Source organism: Solea solea, chromosome 15, assembly GCF_958295425.1.
Source record: "Solea solea chromosome 15, fSolSol10.1, whole genome shotgun sequence".
In the NCBI taxonomy this organism is placed as follows: Eukaryota; Metazoa; Chordata; class Actinopteri; order Pleuronectiformes; family Soleidae; genus Solea; species Solea solea.
In genome coordinates, this window is record NC_081148.1 from 659520 (window position 1) to 679932 (window position 20413).

At 41.2% G+C, this 20413-nt stretch overlaps 1 protein-coding gene across 5 annotated transcripts; it reads right to left on the reverse strand.

Moving 5' to 3' along the window:
* Positions 1-426: 426 nt before the first annotated feature.
* On the reverse strand, positions 427-18992 carry LOC131473526 (uncharacterized). Of its 5 annotated transcripts, XM_058650771.1 has the most exons (13): positions 18874-18992; positions 12034-12174; positions 11081-11237; positions 10617-10809; positions 10148-10498; positions 8935-9018; positions 7493-7648; positions 7091-7168; positions 6820-6972; positions 3895-3930; positions 3111-3209; positions 2103-2888; positions 427-2006 (listed from the first exon to the last, which is right to left on the reverse strand). In XM_058650771.1, exons 9-13 carry the CDS (start codon positions 6874-6876, stop codon positions 1689-1691), a joined length of 1296 nt encoding a protein of 431 aa, XP_058506754.1. In that variant the 5' UTR covers positions 6877-6972; positions 7091-7168; positions 7493-7648; positions 8935-9018; positions 10148-10498; positions 10617-10809; positions 11081-11237; positions 12034-12174; positions 18874-18992; the 3' UTR covers positions 427-1688. The 5 variants fall into 5 exon arrangements, with proteins under 5 accessions (XP_058506754.1, XP_058506752.1, XP_058506751.1 ...); XM_058650769.1 differs by having other exon boundaries at positions 427-2888; positions 8935-9015; XM_058650768.1 differs by having other exon boundaries at positions 427-2888; positions 7493-7645.
* Positions 18993-20413: the final 1421 nt, after the last annotated feature.

A 20413-nucleotide genomic window follows, 5' to 3' on the forward strand; every position in this document is an offset into this window, starting at 1 on the left:
CCTCTTCCTCTTTTCCCTCTGATTTCTACTCTGGTGAAGAAATCACACATCTTGTTCTCAAGTGGTTTAAGACATAGAGCCATGTCCTCATTGAGTTCTGACTTTCTCCTTGCTTTGAAAGTGGCCAACTCCATTCTTGACACCTCTCCTGCTCTTCTTCTGTTAAAAATGATCAGCTGAGCAAGTGTCACTTTGGCAAGCGTTGCATAGTTCTTTGCAGAGGGACACAGTCTCAGCATTCTTTCAGCATTGACTTTAACATTCTCCATGTGAGAGTCCAAAAGTTTGACATCTTCAGTGAGAGGGATAATCTGTGGTGCATTCCACTTTGACTCTCTCAGAGAGGTTGTTGCTCCTCTGGTAATCAATCCCTTCCATCTGAATTGTTTAATGGTCTTGAATTCTCGAGCAAATTCTACAATTCAATTCAATTCAATTCAATTCAATTTTATTTGTATAGCGCCAAATCATAACATACATTATCTCAGGGCACTGTACATAGACAACATCAAAGAGAGCAGAGAACCCCAACAGTTCACACAATGAGCAAGCACTAGGCATCAGTGGAGAGAAAAAACTCCCTCTTAACAGGAAGAAATCTCTGGCAGAACCAGGCTCAGAAATGTGCAGTCATCTGCCTCGACCGGTTGGGGTGAAAGGAAAATCGGGGACAGAGGAGAGGTGGAGGACAGAAAGGGGAGGGGGGAGAGAAAGGACAAGAGGGAGATGAGGTAGAGACAGAAGAGAGAGAGAGACCAGGAGCAGATACACAACAACTGTATCAAGTTACAAGTTAATACAGTTAATGATATCGACTTTTTAATTATAGCACAATAATAATGGTGATAATGTGGGTAGCCTCGAAAACTGGATCTTGGTCCCGCAACCTGCATGATGAGAATACAGAGAGAGAGAGAGAGGGAAGGAAGGAAATACACAAACTAGGGAGAGAAAGAGATAAGGTTAATGACATATAAAAAGTCAAAATCATATCCTGAGTGTGAGAGAGTGAATGTGCGTGCACCACAGGAAAATCCCCCAGCAGTCTAGTTCTATAGCAGCATAACTAAGAGCTGGTCCAGGTTTCCCTGAACCAGCTCTAACTATAAGCTTTATCAAAAAGGAAAGTTTTAAGTTTAACTTTAAATACAGAGAGAGGCTCCGCCTCCCGAACTATCATTGGGAGCTGGTTCCACAGGAGAGGAGCCTGGTAACTAAAGGCTCTGCCTCCCATTCTGCTCTTGCAGACTCTAGGAACCACAAGTAAGCCTGTATTTTGTGACCTAAGTGGTCTATTAGGGCGATAAGGTAAGACTAAGTTTTTCAGGTATGAAGGGGCCTGACCATTAAGTGCTTTGTACGTGAGGAGGAGGATTTTAAATTTAATTCTAAACTGTACAGGGAGCCAGTGTAGAGAAGCTAACACTGGAGTTATATGGTCTCTCTTTCTAGTTCCTGTCAGAACTCGTGCTGCAGCATTTTGAATTAACTGAAGGGTTCTAACAGACTTGTTGGAACATCCTGATAATAAGGAGTTACAGTAATCTAATCTAGATGTAACAAAAGCATGAACTAGTTTTTCAGCATCCCGTAAAGACAGAATGTTTCTAATTTTCTTAATGTTCCGCAGGTGGAAGAAGGATGTTCTGGAAATTAGTTTAATGTGTGAGTCAAATGACATTTCCTGGTCAAAGGCGTTGGTCTCTGTCAACTGTGGACAAATTATCACTCTCTATAAGCTCACAGATTATACCCAGACTGTTACCAATTTTGAGGGCTAAGGAAGGTGTGCAGAATGTGTTGTTCTCTGCATTGTACCCAGCCAACGCTTTCACTGCAGATATCACATGATTGAAGTTTGCAGGATAGATGAGTTCCTCTGCCTTCCGGATGGGCGTTTTCTTCTTAGCCACAAGTAATAGTCGCCCAAGTTCTCTAAGTCTTTGCCTTATATAGTCATGTCTGTTCTTTCTTGACCCATTTAGATCAAACAGGTGTTGTCCAAACTGCAAGAGAATTTTGTCATTTTGAATCAGCCGAGTGACCTCATCATAGACCATGGAGGAAATCACATTCTTTAAGCCCTCACTAATCTCACGCACAACGGCAGTTTTAAGGGCACATTTGGATCGAATTCGCCTCTTCCCACTGCTGGATTCTTCACTAGTTTCTTTGTTCGCTGGGCAGATTTTCATGTGCTTCCACAATGTTTTCTTGGCATAAAGTCCTTGACAATGAAAACAATGAATAAATTCGGAGGCACGTCTACACTCTCGTGGTCGGTAGCAGGCCTGGAGCTCTCCAGCTCCCTCCCTCACAACATTGGCATTGTGGGCAAAGTTTCCACGTCTTCTGAGAATGTCCAACTTTTTGCGTCTCTCTTTTGAATTCTTTGGATGCTGAAATGCTCGGGCAACCTCTGCTTCATCCCCATGTACAGCTTCTAGGTGTCGTGAAATTTTTGATGTCGGATTGAGGCAAAAGAGACAGTAATTCCTCTTGTTGTACACTCGACGAGTTTCAGAATTTGAGGTAGGCAATACTATAATTGAGCCACAAATTTGTTGGATTCTGTTTTTCTCAGGAGTGTTTGAGTTGCTCTTTAGTGGACTGAGGGATGAGGTCTTTCTCTTCCTCCGAGAGATCAAGTTCATCTTCTTAGGGCTGACTGCAGTGCCTTTATTTTCTGTGCTTCCTGAATCAATATCTTGTTTTGATAGAGATAAAGTAGGATATCGCAGAGCCAGCAGTCGGTTTTTCCCAACTGGAAACTGGAGTGGTGTGTCTTCATCAAGCTCAGAGGAACTTTCTGTGTCTGGGACATAGTCACGATCACTATAGTCCGTCACATCGGATTCATCAAGGGATGATTCCACACATGAAGTGGCCTTGGAAAAAAAGATTCTGTTAAGTAACATAGGTCATCCTTTACTATACTGAGTGTCATGTACTGTGTTGATGCATTGGACTTTTATTACAGGAACCTTATCTCTTTTAGCTTCGGGATATGACATATAAAGGCTACCTTTATCAACTTTTATTTAATGAAAAGGCACATAATATATATACATCAAAATGTACACAACTGTAATTAGACTCTAGGAAAATACCTGTCTTTGTCTTGAAAATGTCCTTTTTGAGTAATCCACTGGACAATTCCAAGATTTTTCACCATCTGACGATGTAGCACACGTAAGAGGAGCTGTTGTCTTAAAATAGAAAAAAAGACAAAAAGATAAAAGCATTCCATTAAGTACAAATTACTCAGCAAAAAATCATTCACATGCTAATAATAAATAATAAAAATTATAACACTAATAACTAGAAAAGCACTCAGGGAGCACAGACTTCCGCCAAGGCAGCTCAGTGCCTACAGAATACACCCTGCTGGCACCCTGGTCAGACAGCGAGTGTTGTAACCAGTGATAGCGTCTATCCCAAAATGTAATCACTTGTACTTGGTCCCATTGCGGACATTTCCTGAAAATACCATCCAAATCCGTCCTTGACATTTCCTTGGCGGAGGTCGATGAGGTGTATTTTTGAATAGCATCATGAAAATTATTGGATTAATGATGGTTTATTGATAATGCCAAATGATAATAGTGATATTATCCACACTGAATATAAAGTTATAAGTTATTATATAAAGTAATCTTCCAACGGATCACTGGTTATCGTTGATTCATCCAGAGATGAGGTATCTGATGAGGCTAGTGACTAAAAAGACGAATCCAACTTATTTTGTGCAATATTCAAATTCAATTGGCATTTAAAAAGGATGCCAATTAATTGCACCCCATCACTGCTTGATGTACACAGAGCATGTCAATAATCGTGGAGTTTTACAGTAGCTTCCTTTTAAAACCTGCCTGATTGAAGTTAGGGACATACCTGAATATCATCATGCAATGGGGATTGCGAAGTAAGCTAAGGGGGGGGGGGGAAGACTTCATGTCTCTGATCATTTCTTCATTTCCTACTCTCTCCCACTCTGCCAATCTGAGGATCTCATCTTATCAGATACTGCACTTGTCCGTCGCAACATTCGCTCTCTCTCTCCCTCCTCTCTCTCCTCAACTGTTCTATCAGCACTTCCTTCAGCTGACTCCTTCTCCCTCATGCATCCCAACTCTGCCACTGACACATTCCTCTGTACTCTGTCCTCCTCTCTTGACTCTCTCTGTCCTCTTACTTCACGGCGGGTTCGTAAGTCCTCCCCAGCCCCGTGGTTGTCGGACTCAGTGCGTACTGAGAGAGCCACGATACGGGCAGCAGAAAGGAAATGGAGGAAATCAAAACTCCCTGACGACCTGCGTTCCTATCACTCTCTTCTCTCCACCCTCACTGCCTCTATCTCTGCAGCCAAACAATCTTTCTATCAGACTAAAATTCAATCCTCTTTCTCTAACCCCAAAAAACTTTTCTCGATCTTCTCTAACCTCCTTGACCCCCCTACCCTCCCTCCTCCCTCCTCCCTTCTACCAATTCACTTTGTCAACTACTTCACAAAGAAAGTAGATGACATTCGCTCTTCTTTCTCAACCCCACCTCCTGATCTCACCACTCTACCAACCACAATTTCAGCTCCTTCTCTATCCTCTTTCACCCCTCTAGCTCAGGATCAAGTTCTTTCCCTAATAACCTCTGCCCGCCCCACCTCCTGCCCCCTTGACCCTATCCCCTCTCACCTTCTTCAGTCAATTGCTTCTGATCTTCTTCCTTTCCTCACCCACCTCATTAACACATCTCTATCATCTGGTTGCTTTCCGGACTCTCTTAAAGAGGCCAGAGTGACCCCCCTCCTTAAAAAACCCACCCTTGACCCGTCTGAAGTAAATAACTACAGACCTGTCTCTCTCCTTCCTTTTCTCTTCAAAACTCTGGAGCGTGCTATCTTTAATCAACTCTCCTCCTACCTTCACCGGAACAACCTTCTTGATCCTCTTCAGTCTGGTTTTAAAGCAGGTCACTCGACCGAAACTGCACTCCTTGCTGTCACTGAGCAACTCCACACTGCCAGGGCTGCCTCTCTCTCCTCTGTGCTCATCCTCTTGGACCTTTCTGCAGCGTTTGACACAGTTAACCACCAGATCCTTATTTCCTCCCTTCAAGAACTAGGTGTCTCAGGATCTGCACTTACCCTACTCTCGTCCTATCTTCAAAACCGAACATACAGAGTAACCTGGAGAGGATCTGTGTCGGAACCCTGTCCTCTAGCTACTGGGGTCCCTCAGGGTTCTGTCTTGGGCCCTCTCCTCTTCTCTCTATACACCAACTCTCTTGGTTCTGTTATTCTCTCTCATGGTTTTTCCTATCACAGCTACGCCGACGACACCCAACTCATCCTCTCTTTTCCCAGCTCAGACACAAATGTAGCAGAACGGATCTCCGCTTGTCTGACCGACATCTCTCAGTGGATGTCTGACCATCACCTGAAACTCAATCTCAACAAGACTGAGTTTCTTTTTCTCCCAGGAAAGGGCTCTCCCACCACAGACCTAACCATCACCCTCGACAACTCTGTGGTAACTCCGTCTCATACCGCAAGGAACCTGGGTGTGACACTTGATGACCATCTCTCCCTCACTGCCAACATTGCTGCAACAGCTCGATCTTGCAGATACATGTTGCACAACATCAGAAGGATACGGCCTCTTCTAACCCAGAAGGCGGCACAGGTTCTGGTCCAGGCTCTTGTCATCTCACGCTTGGATTACTGCAACTCACTCCTGGCTGGTCTCCCTGCGTGTGCCATACGACCCCTGCAACTCATCCAGAATGCAGCAGCTCGACTGGTCTTCAACTTACCAAAATTCTCCCACACTACACCTCTCCTCCGCTCCCTTCACTGGCTTCCTGTAGCTGCTCGCATCCGCTTCAAGACTCTAGTGCTTGCGTTCCATGCTACAAACGGATCCGGTCCAGCCTACATCCAGGACATGATCAAAACCTACACCCCAGCCCGCCCACTTCGCTCTGCATCGGCAAACCGGCTCGCTACCCCCTCACTGAGAGGATCGCAGAGGCACTTACAGAACTCGAGACTGTTCACTGTCCTCGCTCCCAAATGGTGGAACGAGCTCCCCATTGACATCCGGACAGCGGAAAGCCTCCACATCTTCCGCCGCCGACTAAAAACACATTTCTTCCGACTCTACCTCGACTAAGACGATAACGACGACGGAAAAAAAAAAAAAAAAAAAAAAAAAAAATCGCACTTATGACTAGCACTTCATAGTTTGATTTACTTGAAGCTCTTACTTACTTCTAGCTCTTATTTGTACCCAAATGTTTAAATGCACTTATTGTAAGTCGCTTTGGATAAAAGCGTCTGCTAAATGACATGTAATGTAATGTAAAAAAGAAAGAAAGGCATGTCAAAAGCTGAGAAAGTGATGAAAGGAAACAAGATATTTGGCTCCAGCACAAGAACAAAACTAAATTAGACCAATGGTTATTTGGAATAGAAATGTAGACTACTCATCATTGCCTTACTAATGTCTAAAAGTTAGCCAGATAACACAATTTCAAGACAAATGGATATTTGCAGAAAAAGTCCATTAGTGCATACAGATTAAATATAATAGGCCAAAAGTTTTTCTCTGGGTTCATGGGAATTAATCACAGGACGAAGTAAAAAAAAAAATTAAGGGCCGTATCCAGCCCACTAGCCGTCAGTTGAAGAACCAAGCTTTGACTGTGCTACATTAGATAACAAGTAATAAAAAAAAACATGCAATCGAGCTCCTAGTAATGAACGAAAAGAGGTTGGGCAAAGAGAGCAATTTCTGCAAGATGTTCAAGTATATTACTCACAAGTGCATCCAGTTGTGACAATTGTTTAACCAGTTGTGCACGCTTTAACAAATTCATTGTATGCCGTCTTTCTTTCGCATTTCGCTCCTCCTCTGCAATTTTGTGATGATTGAAGCATTCTTCATGGTGCCGTCTATATTTGGCCCTTTGAGACTGTAATGACAGGAATTCAATAAAGAACTGATTGTTTCAAAGACAGTTTGTGAATACAACTACAAATTCTAACACTTCACAGCCAAAAATGAGCAATAGTGATCACATTTATACTTACTGTATGTGCCGCTGGATTGCTGCCGTTTATGTTGATCTCATCACACACCTGAGATGCATTCACAGGAGTAGATGACAGCTAAAATAAAAAAGTCATTGAAATTGTGTGTGCGGCCCACATGATTTTTGTTAAATGTTATAACTATGGATGTCATGAATATTTGAGTTCACAATTAATCCCATTATTAAACGCTGCAGTATATTAATGTTAACATTTCCTAAATGCTGTCAGAAAATATAATGCTGATGTTCATAAGGCAAGGGTTGGCTAAATTGATTGTGCAAAATGATATCGTCACAGTGAGACAAAAGTTTTTTTTTTACCCAAAGTGTTTTTCAGATTAAACGGGAGGGCACACTGAAGATTTCAGAGACTAGTGTGTTGAACCCTGTGACCACCTACCAGAGGTTTGTCGCTAAAATCAGGCGTCAGCTCTTAGCTGAAATCAGGTGTCAGCTCTTCGCTGACATCAGGTGTCAGCTCTTCGCTAAAATCTGGTGTCAGCTCTTCGCTGACATCAGGTGTCATCTCTTCACTAAAATCAGGTGGCATTATCTGCTGTAAAAGGAAAATAAATATATGACCAACCTTGATACAGCTCAAATCTCAAGACACATTGAGATAAAGGTGCCGCATGACCCCATCTAGGCATGAGTAGCGTGTGTGTTTGGAACAACCCCAAGAGTAACTAGAAGCACTCGGTGAGTGCAGACCTCCGCCAAGGCAGCTCAGCTCCCCACAAAATAGCAAATTTAATCACTTGTTCCTGGTCCCATTGTGGACATTTCCTGAAGATTTCATCCAATTCTGTCTGCGACTTTTTGAGTTATGTTGCTAACAGACAGACAGAAAAACAAACAAACTCCGGCAAAAACATCCTGGCGGAGGTCAATAATAATAATCTTTATATAAGGAGCACTTTTCTAAATCTATGTGCTTCATAAAGGCATCAACATAAAAGTCATAAAATCATCAAGTTTTAAAAGAAAACAGAATTTAGTGTGTAAAAAACAATACATATCAAGAAAATGAAAGACCGTTCAAAGGAAATTAAAAATCAAGTAAAATCAGGAAAGTATGTTTTAAGAAGAGACTTAAAGGTGATCTCTGATTCAGCAAGGAATTTCTAAAAACAAAGAAAACAGGGCCCAAAAGTAATATAAAAATGATTATTATGACAATAATCTCTATAGCGCACTCTTCTAAATCCAGGTGACAAAGTGCTTCATAAAGGCAGCAAAATAAATAACACTTTTATCAGTTTATCAGCCTTTCCTGGTTATATTTGAGTTTTAATTTCATTTGAACTGTCTTTTATTTTCTTGATATATATTAGGTTTTTCTTTTTGGGTGTTTTCTTTTAAAACTTGATGATTTCATGACTTATTTTGATGCCTTAATGAAACACTTTGTCACATGGATTAAGAAGAGTGCTCTATAAAGAAAGACAATAATAATGATAATAACAATAATTATTATTATTATTACTACATTATTACTTTTGGGGTCGTTCTAAACTCACACACTACTTATACCTAATTGGGGACATTCATCGATGTATAATGTCAAAACAACAGTTTGTAAGTCTATCAGTACGTTTGGGGTCGTTCTAAACTCACACACACACACAAGCTACTTATACCAAATTGGGGACATTCATCTATGTATGTCAAAATACCAGTGTGTCAGTCTGTCAGTACTTTAGGAAACGTTCCAAACACAGATCATTGTCCTTACAGTACATTATTACATGGGTTGTCATAAGAGAAACACTGTACAATAATACATACTAAGATAAAAGGATTCAGCAGTGGTTTATTTGGCAGCAGACACCCCCAGCCTACCTCAGGTCTGTCCCTGACATCAGTTGTCAGCTCCTCGCTGACATCAGGTGTCATCTCTTCGCTGACATCAGGTGGCATTTTCTGCTTTAAAAGGAAAATAAATATATGACCAACCTTGATACAGCTCTAATCTCAAGACACATTGAGATAAAGGTGCTGCAATACCCCATCTAGGCATTAGTAGCGTGTGTGTGTTTGGAACAACCCCAAAAGTAATAATAATAATAACCTTTATATAAGGAACACTTTTCTAAATCTATGTGAGAAAGTGATTCATAAAGGCATCAACATAAAAGTCATAAAATCATCAAGTTTTAAAAGAAAATAGAATTTAGTGTGTAAAAAAACAAAACATATCAAGAAAATGAAAGACCGTTCAAAGGAAATTAAAAATCAAGTAAAATCAGGAAAGTATGTTTTAAGAAGAGACTTAAAGGTGATCTCTGATTCAGCAAGGAATTTCTAAAAACAAAGAAAACAGGGCCCAAAAGTAATATAAAAATGATTATTATGACAATAATCTCTATAGCGCACTCTTCTAAATCCAGGTGACAAAGTGCTTCATAAAGGCAGCAAAATAAATAACACTTTTATCAGTTTATCAGCCTTTCCTGGTTATATTTGAGTTTTAATTTCATTTGAACTGTCTTTTATTTTCTTGATATATATTAGGTTTTTTCTTTTTGGGTGTTTTCTTTTAAAACTTCATGACTTATTTTGATGCCTTTATGAAACACTTTGTCACATGGATTAAGAAGAGTGCTCTATAAAGAAAGACAATAATAATGATAATAACAATAATTATTATTATTATTACTACATTATTACTTTTGGGGTCGTTCTAAACTCACACACTACTTATACCTAATTGGGGACATTCATCGATGTATAATGTCAAAACACCAGTTTGTAAGTCTATCAGTACTTTTGGGGTCGTTCTAAACTCACACACTACTTATACCTAATTGGGGACATTCATCGATGTATAATGTCAAAACACCAGTTTGTAAGTCTATCATTACTTTTGGGGTCGTTCTCAAACACACACACACAAGCTACTTATACCAAATTGGGGACATTCATCTATGTATGTCAAAATACCAGTGTGTCAGTCTGTCAGTACTTTAGGAAATGTTCCAAACACAGATCATTGTCCTTACAGTACATTATTACATGGGTTGTCATAAGAGAAACACTGTACAATAATACATACCAAGATAAAAGGATCGCTGACATCGGGCGTCATCTCTTCACTGACATCGGGTGGCAGCTCTTCGCTGACATCGGGCGTCATCTCTTCGCTGACATCGGGCGTCATCTCTTCGCTGACATCGGGCGGCAGCTCTTCGCTGACATCGGGCATCATCTCTTCGCTGACATCTGGTGGCAGCTCTTCGCTGTCATCTGGTGGCAGCTCTTAGCTGACATCAGGTGGCAGCTCTTCGCTGACATCTGGTGGCAGCTCTTCGCTGACATCGGGTGTCATCTCTTCGCTGACATCGGGTGGCAGCTCTTCGCTGACATCGGGTGGCAGCTCTTCGCTGACATCGGGTCGCATTTTCTGCTGGAAAAGGAAACCGGAAAAAAATTTAAACAATCACAATACAGGTCAAATCTCAGGACACAGTGAGATCAGTTTAATCTGAAAATGACAAAAACAACTATTAAACTACAAATTGTACCTGTCTGCACCAAGGCCAGTCTGAATCCCCATAATTGTAAGTTATTTCTTCACCTGGGGCGATGTCTCGTATGGCAAACAGGCAGAGATGTGGCATCCCACCAACATCAATAGCTTTTATCTTGCAGTTAGGCTTGATGTGGTCATCATTCACAAGCCTTCCCAGTGACTTGTCTTCAACAGATGCATCAAGACTTGAGGGAAAGAATATTGAAGTAAAGAGTAGAAGTTACCTACTTTGTTTGGATACAGTGTTAAGAAGGGCATGTTTTATTTGAAAGCTGGGCGACCAATTGAGGTAGCTTGCAACAATATACATTTACAGTATTACCGGGGTGGTGAGTCTCTTACATGCTTTGTTAGAAATTGGGATATCCTTAGGTTAACAGGCCATTTAAAGCTCATCTCCTAAAACTATTGTAATATATTACACCTACCAACAAAAGCATATTTATTATAACTTACCACCAACATCCCCCTTTCCATTGGAAGTCAAACAGGAATACTGCTTCTGTGTCAGTGTAGTTCTTCGTAAGAAGACCATCCTGTTTGAAAAGTTTACCACGGTATTCAAGCACAAAATCTCCTCTGTTGAAAACCTCCACAGCAAGCACACCTCGACCTTCAAAATAAGAAAAAACACCAACTATTACTTTGTATCCACGGGCACAGTCTACCATCTTTCAAATTGGAGCCTAATATTTTGCAAGCTATGTCAAAGCTGTGTAACAGTAGTGTCACATAAAAATACCATATCAGAGATGGGGACTTGAGTTTCAGACTTGAACCTAAGTAGCAGGACAGGCCCTGTCTACTTAGTTAATGTCAGCGCCATTTTATTTACTATACGAATAATCTCCATTGTCATTGTCCATCAAATTTAGATGATGATGATGAGTCTGGCTAGCTCAGAGGCTGCAGCAAGTTGCTCTCTTGCACCTCTAGCTACTCCGTTCATAGAGGCAGGGAAGAATACAATGAACGAGGCGAGGATAAACGAATGTCACCTAGCAGTTAATATAAATGAATGTTAATATTCCAAAAGGCACAAGCTCTTCCTTGACTGTTTTAAGTCTGGGTTTTTAGTTTTTATGGCACATAATGGCAGTTAGGCTTAAAAACCAAACATTTTTTTTTTTCTGGTCCAATTAATGTGAAAATCAGATATTAAAGTGAGTTAATACAAACAAAAATTAAATTCAATTAAAATCAATTTACATCTGGCCAATTTACATCAAGCCAGGGAATGTCGCCACAGAGACGAATATTGAAATACTAAAAAAAGGCAAGTAGAAATGCTTTCATTTAATGGGTCATATGATCAGTCACCATTGTTTTAACTCACTCACAAACTAACATAAAAGGGAATTAAATAGATGAAAATCTATCTAGACGACTTGCAAACTGGAAGAACTTACCTTTGTATGGGTTGATAAAATGCTCTGTGAGACCAGCCTTGTCAGTTTTTAGTTGAATATGTTGTTCAGCATCCGGTTGAGGACGGACCCGTCTTCTCCTCACAGATCTCTCCATTACGACTTCATTGCCCACCATATCATCTGTTTGACAGAACATTTCATGTATAATTAACTTACGTGAGCCACCCAGTTAGCTAACATACATATTAGTTTCATTTATTCTAGGATATAATTTTTATATTGATACCTTAGTCACAAACTAATGCAGGCTTTTTACCCTCATAATCAAATCTCTTAAGTAGCAAATGCAGTGGATTTACCTGGAGGAAACCTGTTGTGAACGTCAGTGTGTAGCTCAAAGTATTTACCCGCACACACACTCATTATTTTACTATGCACACAAGAATATCTATATCTATACATTATTATTATTATTAGGGTTCGAGCAACAAGGTTGCAAGAAACCTATTGAAACTGGAAGGATTATTATTATTATTAGGGTTCGAGCAACAAGGTTGCAAGAACCCTATTGAAACTGGAAGGATTATTATTATTATTATTATTATTATTATTCTTATTATTCCCCCAAATGAATTGCCTTTTTGAGGCCTTTCCCATACCCCAAAACTCACCAATTTTTGTGACCGCATCAATCCTGGTGTAAATTTACGTCTGAAAAAGGTTCGGGGAATGTGCGTCGAAGATTGAATGTGGGAGGGGCCAATAAGTGCGGCGCCACCTGTCCAAATTCACCATGACCAACACAAATATCGCACATGCACGAAATTCGGTACACATGTGTAGTGGGTCAGGATGAAGAAAAAATTACATTATGACCATGATCCAAACCCAACAGGAAATCCGCCATCTTGGGTTGATTGGCGATTTTTTGGCGATTTTGGCGAATTCGCAGCAATGGTATTTGAACTAACTCCTCCTAGAGTTTTCGTGCGATCGCCTTCAAACTTGGTGAGGTCCCTGTGGACCAGTTGAGGAGCTCACGGTATCAAAAGTTTTTTCAAATGTCGCATGGCGCACGAGATAGGGGGCGGCAAAGTTCGTGATGATTCTGATGTTTCGCATCAGAAAAACAAAACTCTTATAACTTTGCGATGGAAGGTCCGATCCGAACCAAACTTGCTACCATTGATGATGGGCCATGGCTGAAGACGTCTATGAAAAAACGGTGAAGTTTGAAAACAGCGCCTTCTTGTGGTGAAAGAAAATACACAAAAAAAAAGTTTTTTTACGATTTCGGGAATAACTTTTACACAGATAATCGTACCGCACTGAAAATTGGTGACAACAGTCAAAACACATGGTAGATGATGCGTGATCAATATGACGACAAATCGTTTAACGGTGTTGCCATGGCAACGACGCAAAGTCGGATTTTTGGGACAAAAAATCAAACTGCTACAACTTCGTGAATCCTGGTCCGATCTGAACCAAACTTGCTAGGATTGATGACAGTCCGGCCCTAAAGACGTCTATATGAAAATATTCAATTTCGAAAACAGCGCCCCCTGGTGACAGCAGACAATATGACAGCTTGTATTTCAATTATCTCCTCCTAGAGCTTTTGTGCGATCACCTTCAAACTTGGTGAGATCAATGTGGACGAGTTGAGGATCAAAAGTTATCAAAAGCTTTTTAAAATATTGTATGGCGTACGAGATAGGGGGCGCCAAAATTGGAGATAATAATAATTTTTCATAACAGACAATGAAACTCTTATAACTTCGCGATGGAAGGTCTGATCCCAACCAAACTTGCTATAGTTGATGCTGGTTAGTTGCTGAAGACGACTATGTTGCTGAAACGGTACATTTTGAAAACAGCACCTCCTGGTGGTGGTAGAAAATTCTAAAAAAACAAACTGTTACAACTTTGCCAATCCTGGTCCGATCTGAACCAAACTTGCAAGGATTGATGACAGTCCAGCCCTGAACACGTCTATATGAAAATATTAATTTTCAAATACAGCGCCCCCTGGTGACAGCAGACAGAATTACGTTTATAGTTTTTGATGCTGCTCCAACAGGGATTGTTGTATCCACTTGAAACTTAGTATGTGGGACCCCAGACCCTTCCTCAACATGTCCGTAAAAGGTCACCTCCCTACAGGAAGTGGAACGCCAGAAACAGGAAGTAAAGTCTTACATTGTCCGATTGACACGAAACTAGATATGTGAGTTACCGGACCTTCCCTGAACATGTTTACGGAGACGCCGTTGACCGAACAGGAAGTCGGCCATTTTAAACAGGAAGTGCCCTCTAACTTTGCCGTACGTTGTCCGATCTGCACAAAACCTTATATGTGACACCAGGGACCTGTCCTGAGCATGTCCATAAAAGGTCACCTCCCTACAGGAAGTGGAATGCCCGAAACAGGAAGTAAAGTCTTACATTGTCCGATCTGAACAAAACTTGATATGTAAGACAAGGGAACTTCCCTGAACACATTTACGGAGACGAACAGGAAGTTGGCCATTTTAAACAGGAAGTGCCCTCTAACTTTGCCGTACGTTGTCCGATTTGCACAAAACCTTTTATGTGACACCAGGGACCTGTCCTGAGCATGTCTGCAAGAGATGACCTCCCAACAGGAAGTGGAATGCCCGAAACAGGAAGTAAACTCTAAGATTGTCCGATCTGCACAAAACTTGATATGTAAGACAAGGGAAGTTCCCTGAACACGTTTACGGACACGCACTTGACCGAACAGGAAGTCTGCCATTTTAAACAGGAAGTGCCCTATAACTTTGCCATACGTTGCCCGATCCCCCTCGAAATTTGGAACTACATGCGCGGGGACGCCGCTGAAAATAACTAGTACTGAAAATAACTAGTACTGAAAATAACTAGTACTGAAAATAACTAGTACTGAAAATAACTAGTACCGCGCGCGGTGAATGAACGGGTGAGAGCGCGAGGCACGCGGGGAGCCGTGGCACACGGCGACCCGCGTGGGTCGGCTCGAACCCGTTCAGAACCGCGCGCGGTACTAGTTATTTTTATTATTATTATTCTTATTATTCCTTAAAGTATATCGCCTTTTTGAGGCCTTTCCCATACCCCAAAACTCACAGATTTTTGTGACCGCATCAATCGTGGTGTAAATTTACGTCTGAAAAAGGTTCGGGGAATGTGCGTCGAAAATTGAATGTGGGAGGGGCCAATAAGTGCGGCGCCACCTGTCCAAATTCACCATGACCAACACAATTATCGCACATTCACGAAATTCGGTACACATGTGTAGAAGGTCGGGATGAAGAAAAAATTACATTATGACCATGATCCAAACCCAACAGGAAATCCGCCATCTTGGGTTGATTGGCGATTTTTTGGCGATTTTGGCGAATTCGCAGCAATGGTATTTGAACTAACTCCTCCTAGAGTTTTCGTGCGATCACCTTCAAACTTGGTGAGGTCCCTGTGGACCAGTTGAGGAGCTCACGGTATCAAAAGTTTTTTCAAATGTCGCACGGCGCACGAGATAGGGGGCGGCAAAGTTCGTGATGATTCTGATGTTTCGCATCAGAAAAAAAAAACTCTTATAACTTTGCGATGGAAGGTCCGATCCGAACCAAACTTGCTATGATTGATGATGGGCCATGGCTGAAGACGTCTATGAAAAAACGGTTAAGTTTGAAAACAGCGCCTCCTTGTGGTGGAAGAAAATACACCAAAAAAAAGTTTTTTTACGATTTCGGGAATAACTTTTACACAGATAATCGTACCGCACTCAAAATTGGTGACAACAGTCAAAACACATGGTAGATGATGCGTGATCAATATGACGACAAATCGTTTAACGGTGTTGCCATGGCAACGACGCAAAGTCGGATTTTTGGGACAAAAAATCAAACTGCTACAACTTCGTGAATCCTGGTCCGATCTGAACCAAACTTGCTAGGATTGATGATAGTCCGGCCCTAAAGACGTCTATATGAAAATATTAAATTTCGAAAACAGCGCCCCCTGGTGACAGTAGACAATATGACAGCTTGTATTTCAATTATCTCCTCCTAGAGCTTTTGTGCGATCACCTTCAAACTTGGTGAGATCAATGTGGACGAGTTGAGCATCAAAAGTTATCAAAAGCTTCTTAAAATATTGTATGGCGTACAAGATAGGGGGCGCCAAAATTGGAGATAATAATAATTTTTCATAACAGACAATGAAACTCTTATAACTTCGCGATGGAAGGTCTGATCCCAACCAAACTTGCTATAGTTGATGATGGTTAGTTGCTGAAGACGACTATGTTGCTGAAACGGTACATTTTGAAAACAGCGCCTCCTAGTGGTGGTAGAAAATTCTAAAAAAACAAACTGTTACAACTTTGCCAATCCTGGTCCAATCTGAACCAAACTTGCAAGGATTGATGACAGTCCGGCCCTGAACACGTCTATATGAAAATATTCATTTTCAAATACAGCGCCCCCTGGTGACGGCAGACAGAATTACATTTATAGTTTTTGATGCTGCTCCAACAGGGATTGTTGTATCCACTTGAAACTTAGTATGTGGGACCCCAGACCCTTCCTCAACATGTCCGTAAAAGGTCACCTCCCTACAGGAAGTGGAAGGCCCGAAACAGGAAGTAAAGTCTTACATTGTCCGATTGACACGAAACTAGATATGTGAGTTACCGGACCTTCCCTGAACATGTTTACGGAGACGCCGTTGACCGAACAGGAAGTCGGCCATTTTAAACAGGAAGTGCCCTCTAACTTTGCCGTACGTTGTCCGATCTGCACAAAACCTTATATGTGAGTTAAGGGACCTGTCCTGAGCATGTCCATAAAAGGTCACCTCCCTACAGGAAGTGGAACGCCCGAAACAGGAAGTAAAGTCTTACATTGTCCGATCTGAACAAAACTTGATATGTAAGACAAGGGAACTTCCCTGAACACGTTTACGGAGACGAACAGGAAGTTGGCCATTTTAAACAGGAAGTGCCCTCTAACTTTGCCGTACGTTGTCCGATTTGCACGAAACATTTTATGTGACACCAGGGACCTGTCCTGAGCATGTCTGCAAGAGATGACCTCCCAACAGGAAGTGGAATGCCCGAAACAGGAAGTAAACTCCAAGATTATCCAATCTGCACAAAACTTGATATGTAAGACAAGGGAAGTTCCCTGAACACGTTTACGGACACGCACTTGACCGAACAGGAAGTCTGCCATTTTAAACAGGAAGTGCCCTATAACTTTGCCATACGTTGCCCGATCCCCCACGAAATTTGGAACGACATGCGCGGGGACGCCGCTGAAAATAACTAGTACTGAAAATAACTAGTACTGAAAATAACTAGTACCGCGCGCGGTGAATGAACGGGTGAGAGCGCGAGGCACGCGGGGAGCCGTGGCACACGGCGACCCGCGTGGGTCGGCTCGAACCCGTTCAGAACCGCGCGCGGTACTAGTTATTTTGATTATTATTATTATTATTATGATTATTATTATACATCTATACATATATTTGTCAAATTTTAAGATACTGGCAGAATAAGCTAAACAGTTAAATGACTGGGGACAAAGCAGATTGACAAAAATTGAATTTATTGATCAAGCAGTGGCATTTTTCTCTTGAAGTTTTATTGCAGTTACTATAAAGAGCATAGCATCCTCTCCTCTGTGTCTGAGCTGTCAGCCCTGACGGAGAGGAGTGGAGAGGATGCAGCTTGAGAAATTACACCAAAACATTAAAAGAAAATTACTTAATTTACAAGAAACAGTAATGTCAGAGCTAATGAATAGAATCAGAAACAGGTTTATTGCCATGTATGCTTGAGTCGATAAAGGGAATTTGCTGTGGTGAATTTGGTGACCAAAAATATAAAAAAGATGTAAATTGCACACTCTTTTAAACTAAATTAAACAACAGTGTTTTCTGCTCCTGCTGGTTTGATCGATTGGGGTTTTAATTGTGTTTGGTGAGTTTTTTTATGAGTTTAGCCGAGATTCTGACCCTTCTGTGTATGCAGCATGTCTGTGTGACTTAAAGTTAGACATGGTTTCATCGAAGATTCGTACTGGAAGCTACGAAAATAATGCACGGTGTATGCTTTCGTCATTTTCGCCACGGAGTCTTGGTCATGTGACCACGCAGCCATGGTCAAGTGACGATGCGCTATATCCCCTAAACCTGTCTCTTTCCCTTACCCTTCCAGTAACCATAACCATAACAGTAACCGTAACGCGAGGTAGAGACCTGAAAAATCTCCGTAATAACCGAGAAACGGAACATAGTCAGTTCACTAAACGCATGCGCACTCACGCTTCACTCGAACCAGATTTTTTTTTTCACTGAAGAGCAAGTACGCATACGCACCCCTGTCATTGGATTTTCGTAGGATAATGCATGAAAAAAAAATTTAATATGAACCATATTATCATGAGAATACGTTGCTTCATGACGTGTTTGTTGCTGCGTGCGAAGCTGTCCCGGTACCAGGTGCATATTCGGTGCCCATCCTACCACTCCCTGCCAATTAATCTCATGCCAAGCAATTCCTGAAAGTTGGCAACCCTGCTAATATTACCTTGAAATGACTGTCTTGATGGTAGCTCGCAGTATATACGATATTTTGATGTTTAATAAGGCTATCCGTCACCACAACAACATGCTAAAGCTTGTTTTCAACCCAGCTCAATTAGCAAGAGCTACCGTTAGCTAGCTTTGATAAATACCAATTTATTGTCAGCAACTCGACAGAAAATTGTCAGTTTCACATTTTTCTAGAAGTTCACTGTCATATCATGACTTGATAAACCACATGTCATAAAAACCTGATAAATTCACATAAGAAACATGAAGTTTGCTTACCTTAAAGGCCTCCTCATGGGCCCCTCCTCCCTGATGTCTGTCTGCAGCACCTGACGCAGCTCGTTCACCTCATGCAGGGGGTGGGGGAGGGGAGCGGCTGGCACACTTCATGAGAGAGGAGGGCAGCTCAAACTCAAACTCAAGCTCTGTGCAGCTGTGCAACACATATAGTTATATCCCTCATGTATCGCAAGACTTGTTTTTTGACTTGATTTTTTTTTTTTGATTTTTAAAATGTTTTTTTATGATTTTTTTTTTGCTAAACTTAAATCTATTATGCTTTCTTAGCATAAATACCAATATCCCTCATGTATCACAAGGGTTTTTTTAATATGTTTTTTATGATTTATTGTGATTTTTTTCTAAACTTAAATCTATTATGCTTCCTTATTTTTTGACCTGGAGATGTCAAACCACTTGTGCAGTGTATAGGCTAATATCCCGCATTTATCACAGGGCTTGTTTTTGAATAATATATTTTTATGATTTTTCATGATTTTTTGCTAAACTTAAATGGCTGCTGCGCGGCTACCTTTGACCCCAGGGCCCCCATATTCGGAACAGAGGACTAAATACTAAATAATAATCTGGGGGGGCCCAAAGTCCTGTAGATTTTTTTTGTCCTGTGTCAAAAACTGAAAAGTAGGTTCAGGTATCTCACGCTGAAGTATACATCACGATTAAAAGCGGTTCTGAACATATCTGACAGCTGAGTTTATCTGTGATCTAATCTGTTGAGCCTGAGAAAAGTCACTTGTGATCGATAAGTTATGCTTGCAGAGAGTGTGAGGAATACAATATCAAACCGTCTCTGGTTGAACCAATACATGCATAAATACTCTTCTGACACTTAAACATCAGCATAACAGTGGTAGTCCAGTGGTTAAGGAGGTGACTGAAAGGTTGTAGGATCAAATCCTGACAGTGTCATTATTATTTACCTTATTATTGTGTAAATTATTATGAGTATTTAGCATTATTAAAACATAAAGCATATTGTATAAAGCATTAATACGCTTGGGATGCATAGAATATTACTATAAATAGATATATTGGGTGTGTGGTGGTAACCTCGACTGGGCCAACCATACATTTACCCCGCATGCCACGATGTCTTACTCCAAGTTTTTCTCAAAAGTTGGCAGCTATCTATCAATCTGTCTATCTATCTATCTATCTATCTAAACGGCTGACCTTTGACCTTTCTGAAGGTCGCACAGGTCTGAAACTCAGCACTTTCATTGCCCATGCTGTCCCGATGCACATACTGAAATTTCAGATCCGTGGTTCAATGCCTTTATGAAATATTACAAAAAACCTTGGCTTAAGGCACCAAACGGCTGACCTTTGACCTTTCTGAAGGTCGCACGGGTCTGAAACTCGGCACCTTCATAGCCCATGCTGTCCCGATGCACATACTGAAATTTCAGACCTGTAGTTCAATGCCTTTATGAAATATTACAAAAAACCTTGGCTTAAGGCACCAAACGGCTGACCTTTGACCTTTCTGAAGTGCGCACAGGTCTGAAACTTGGCACCT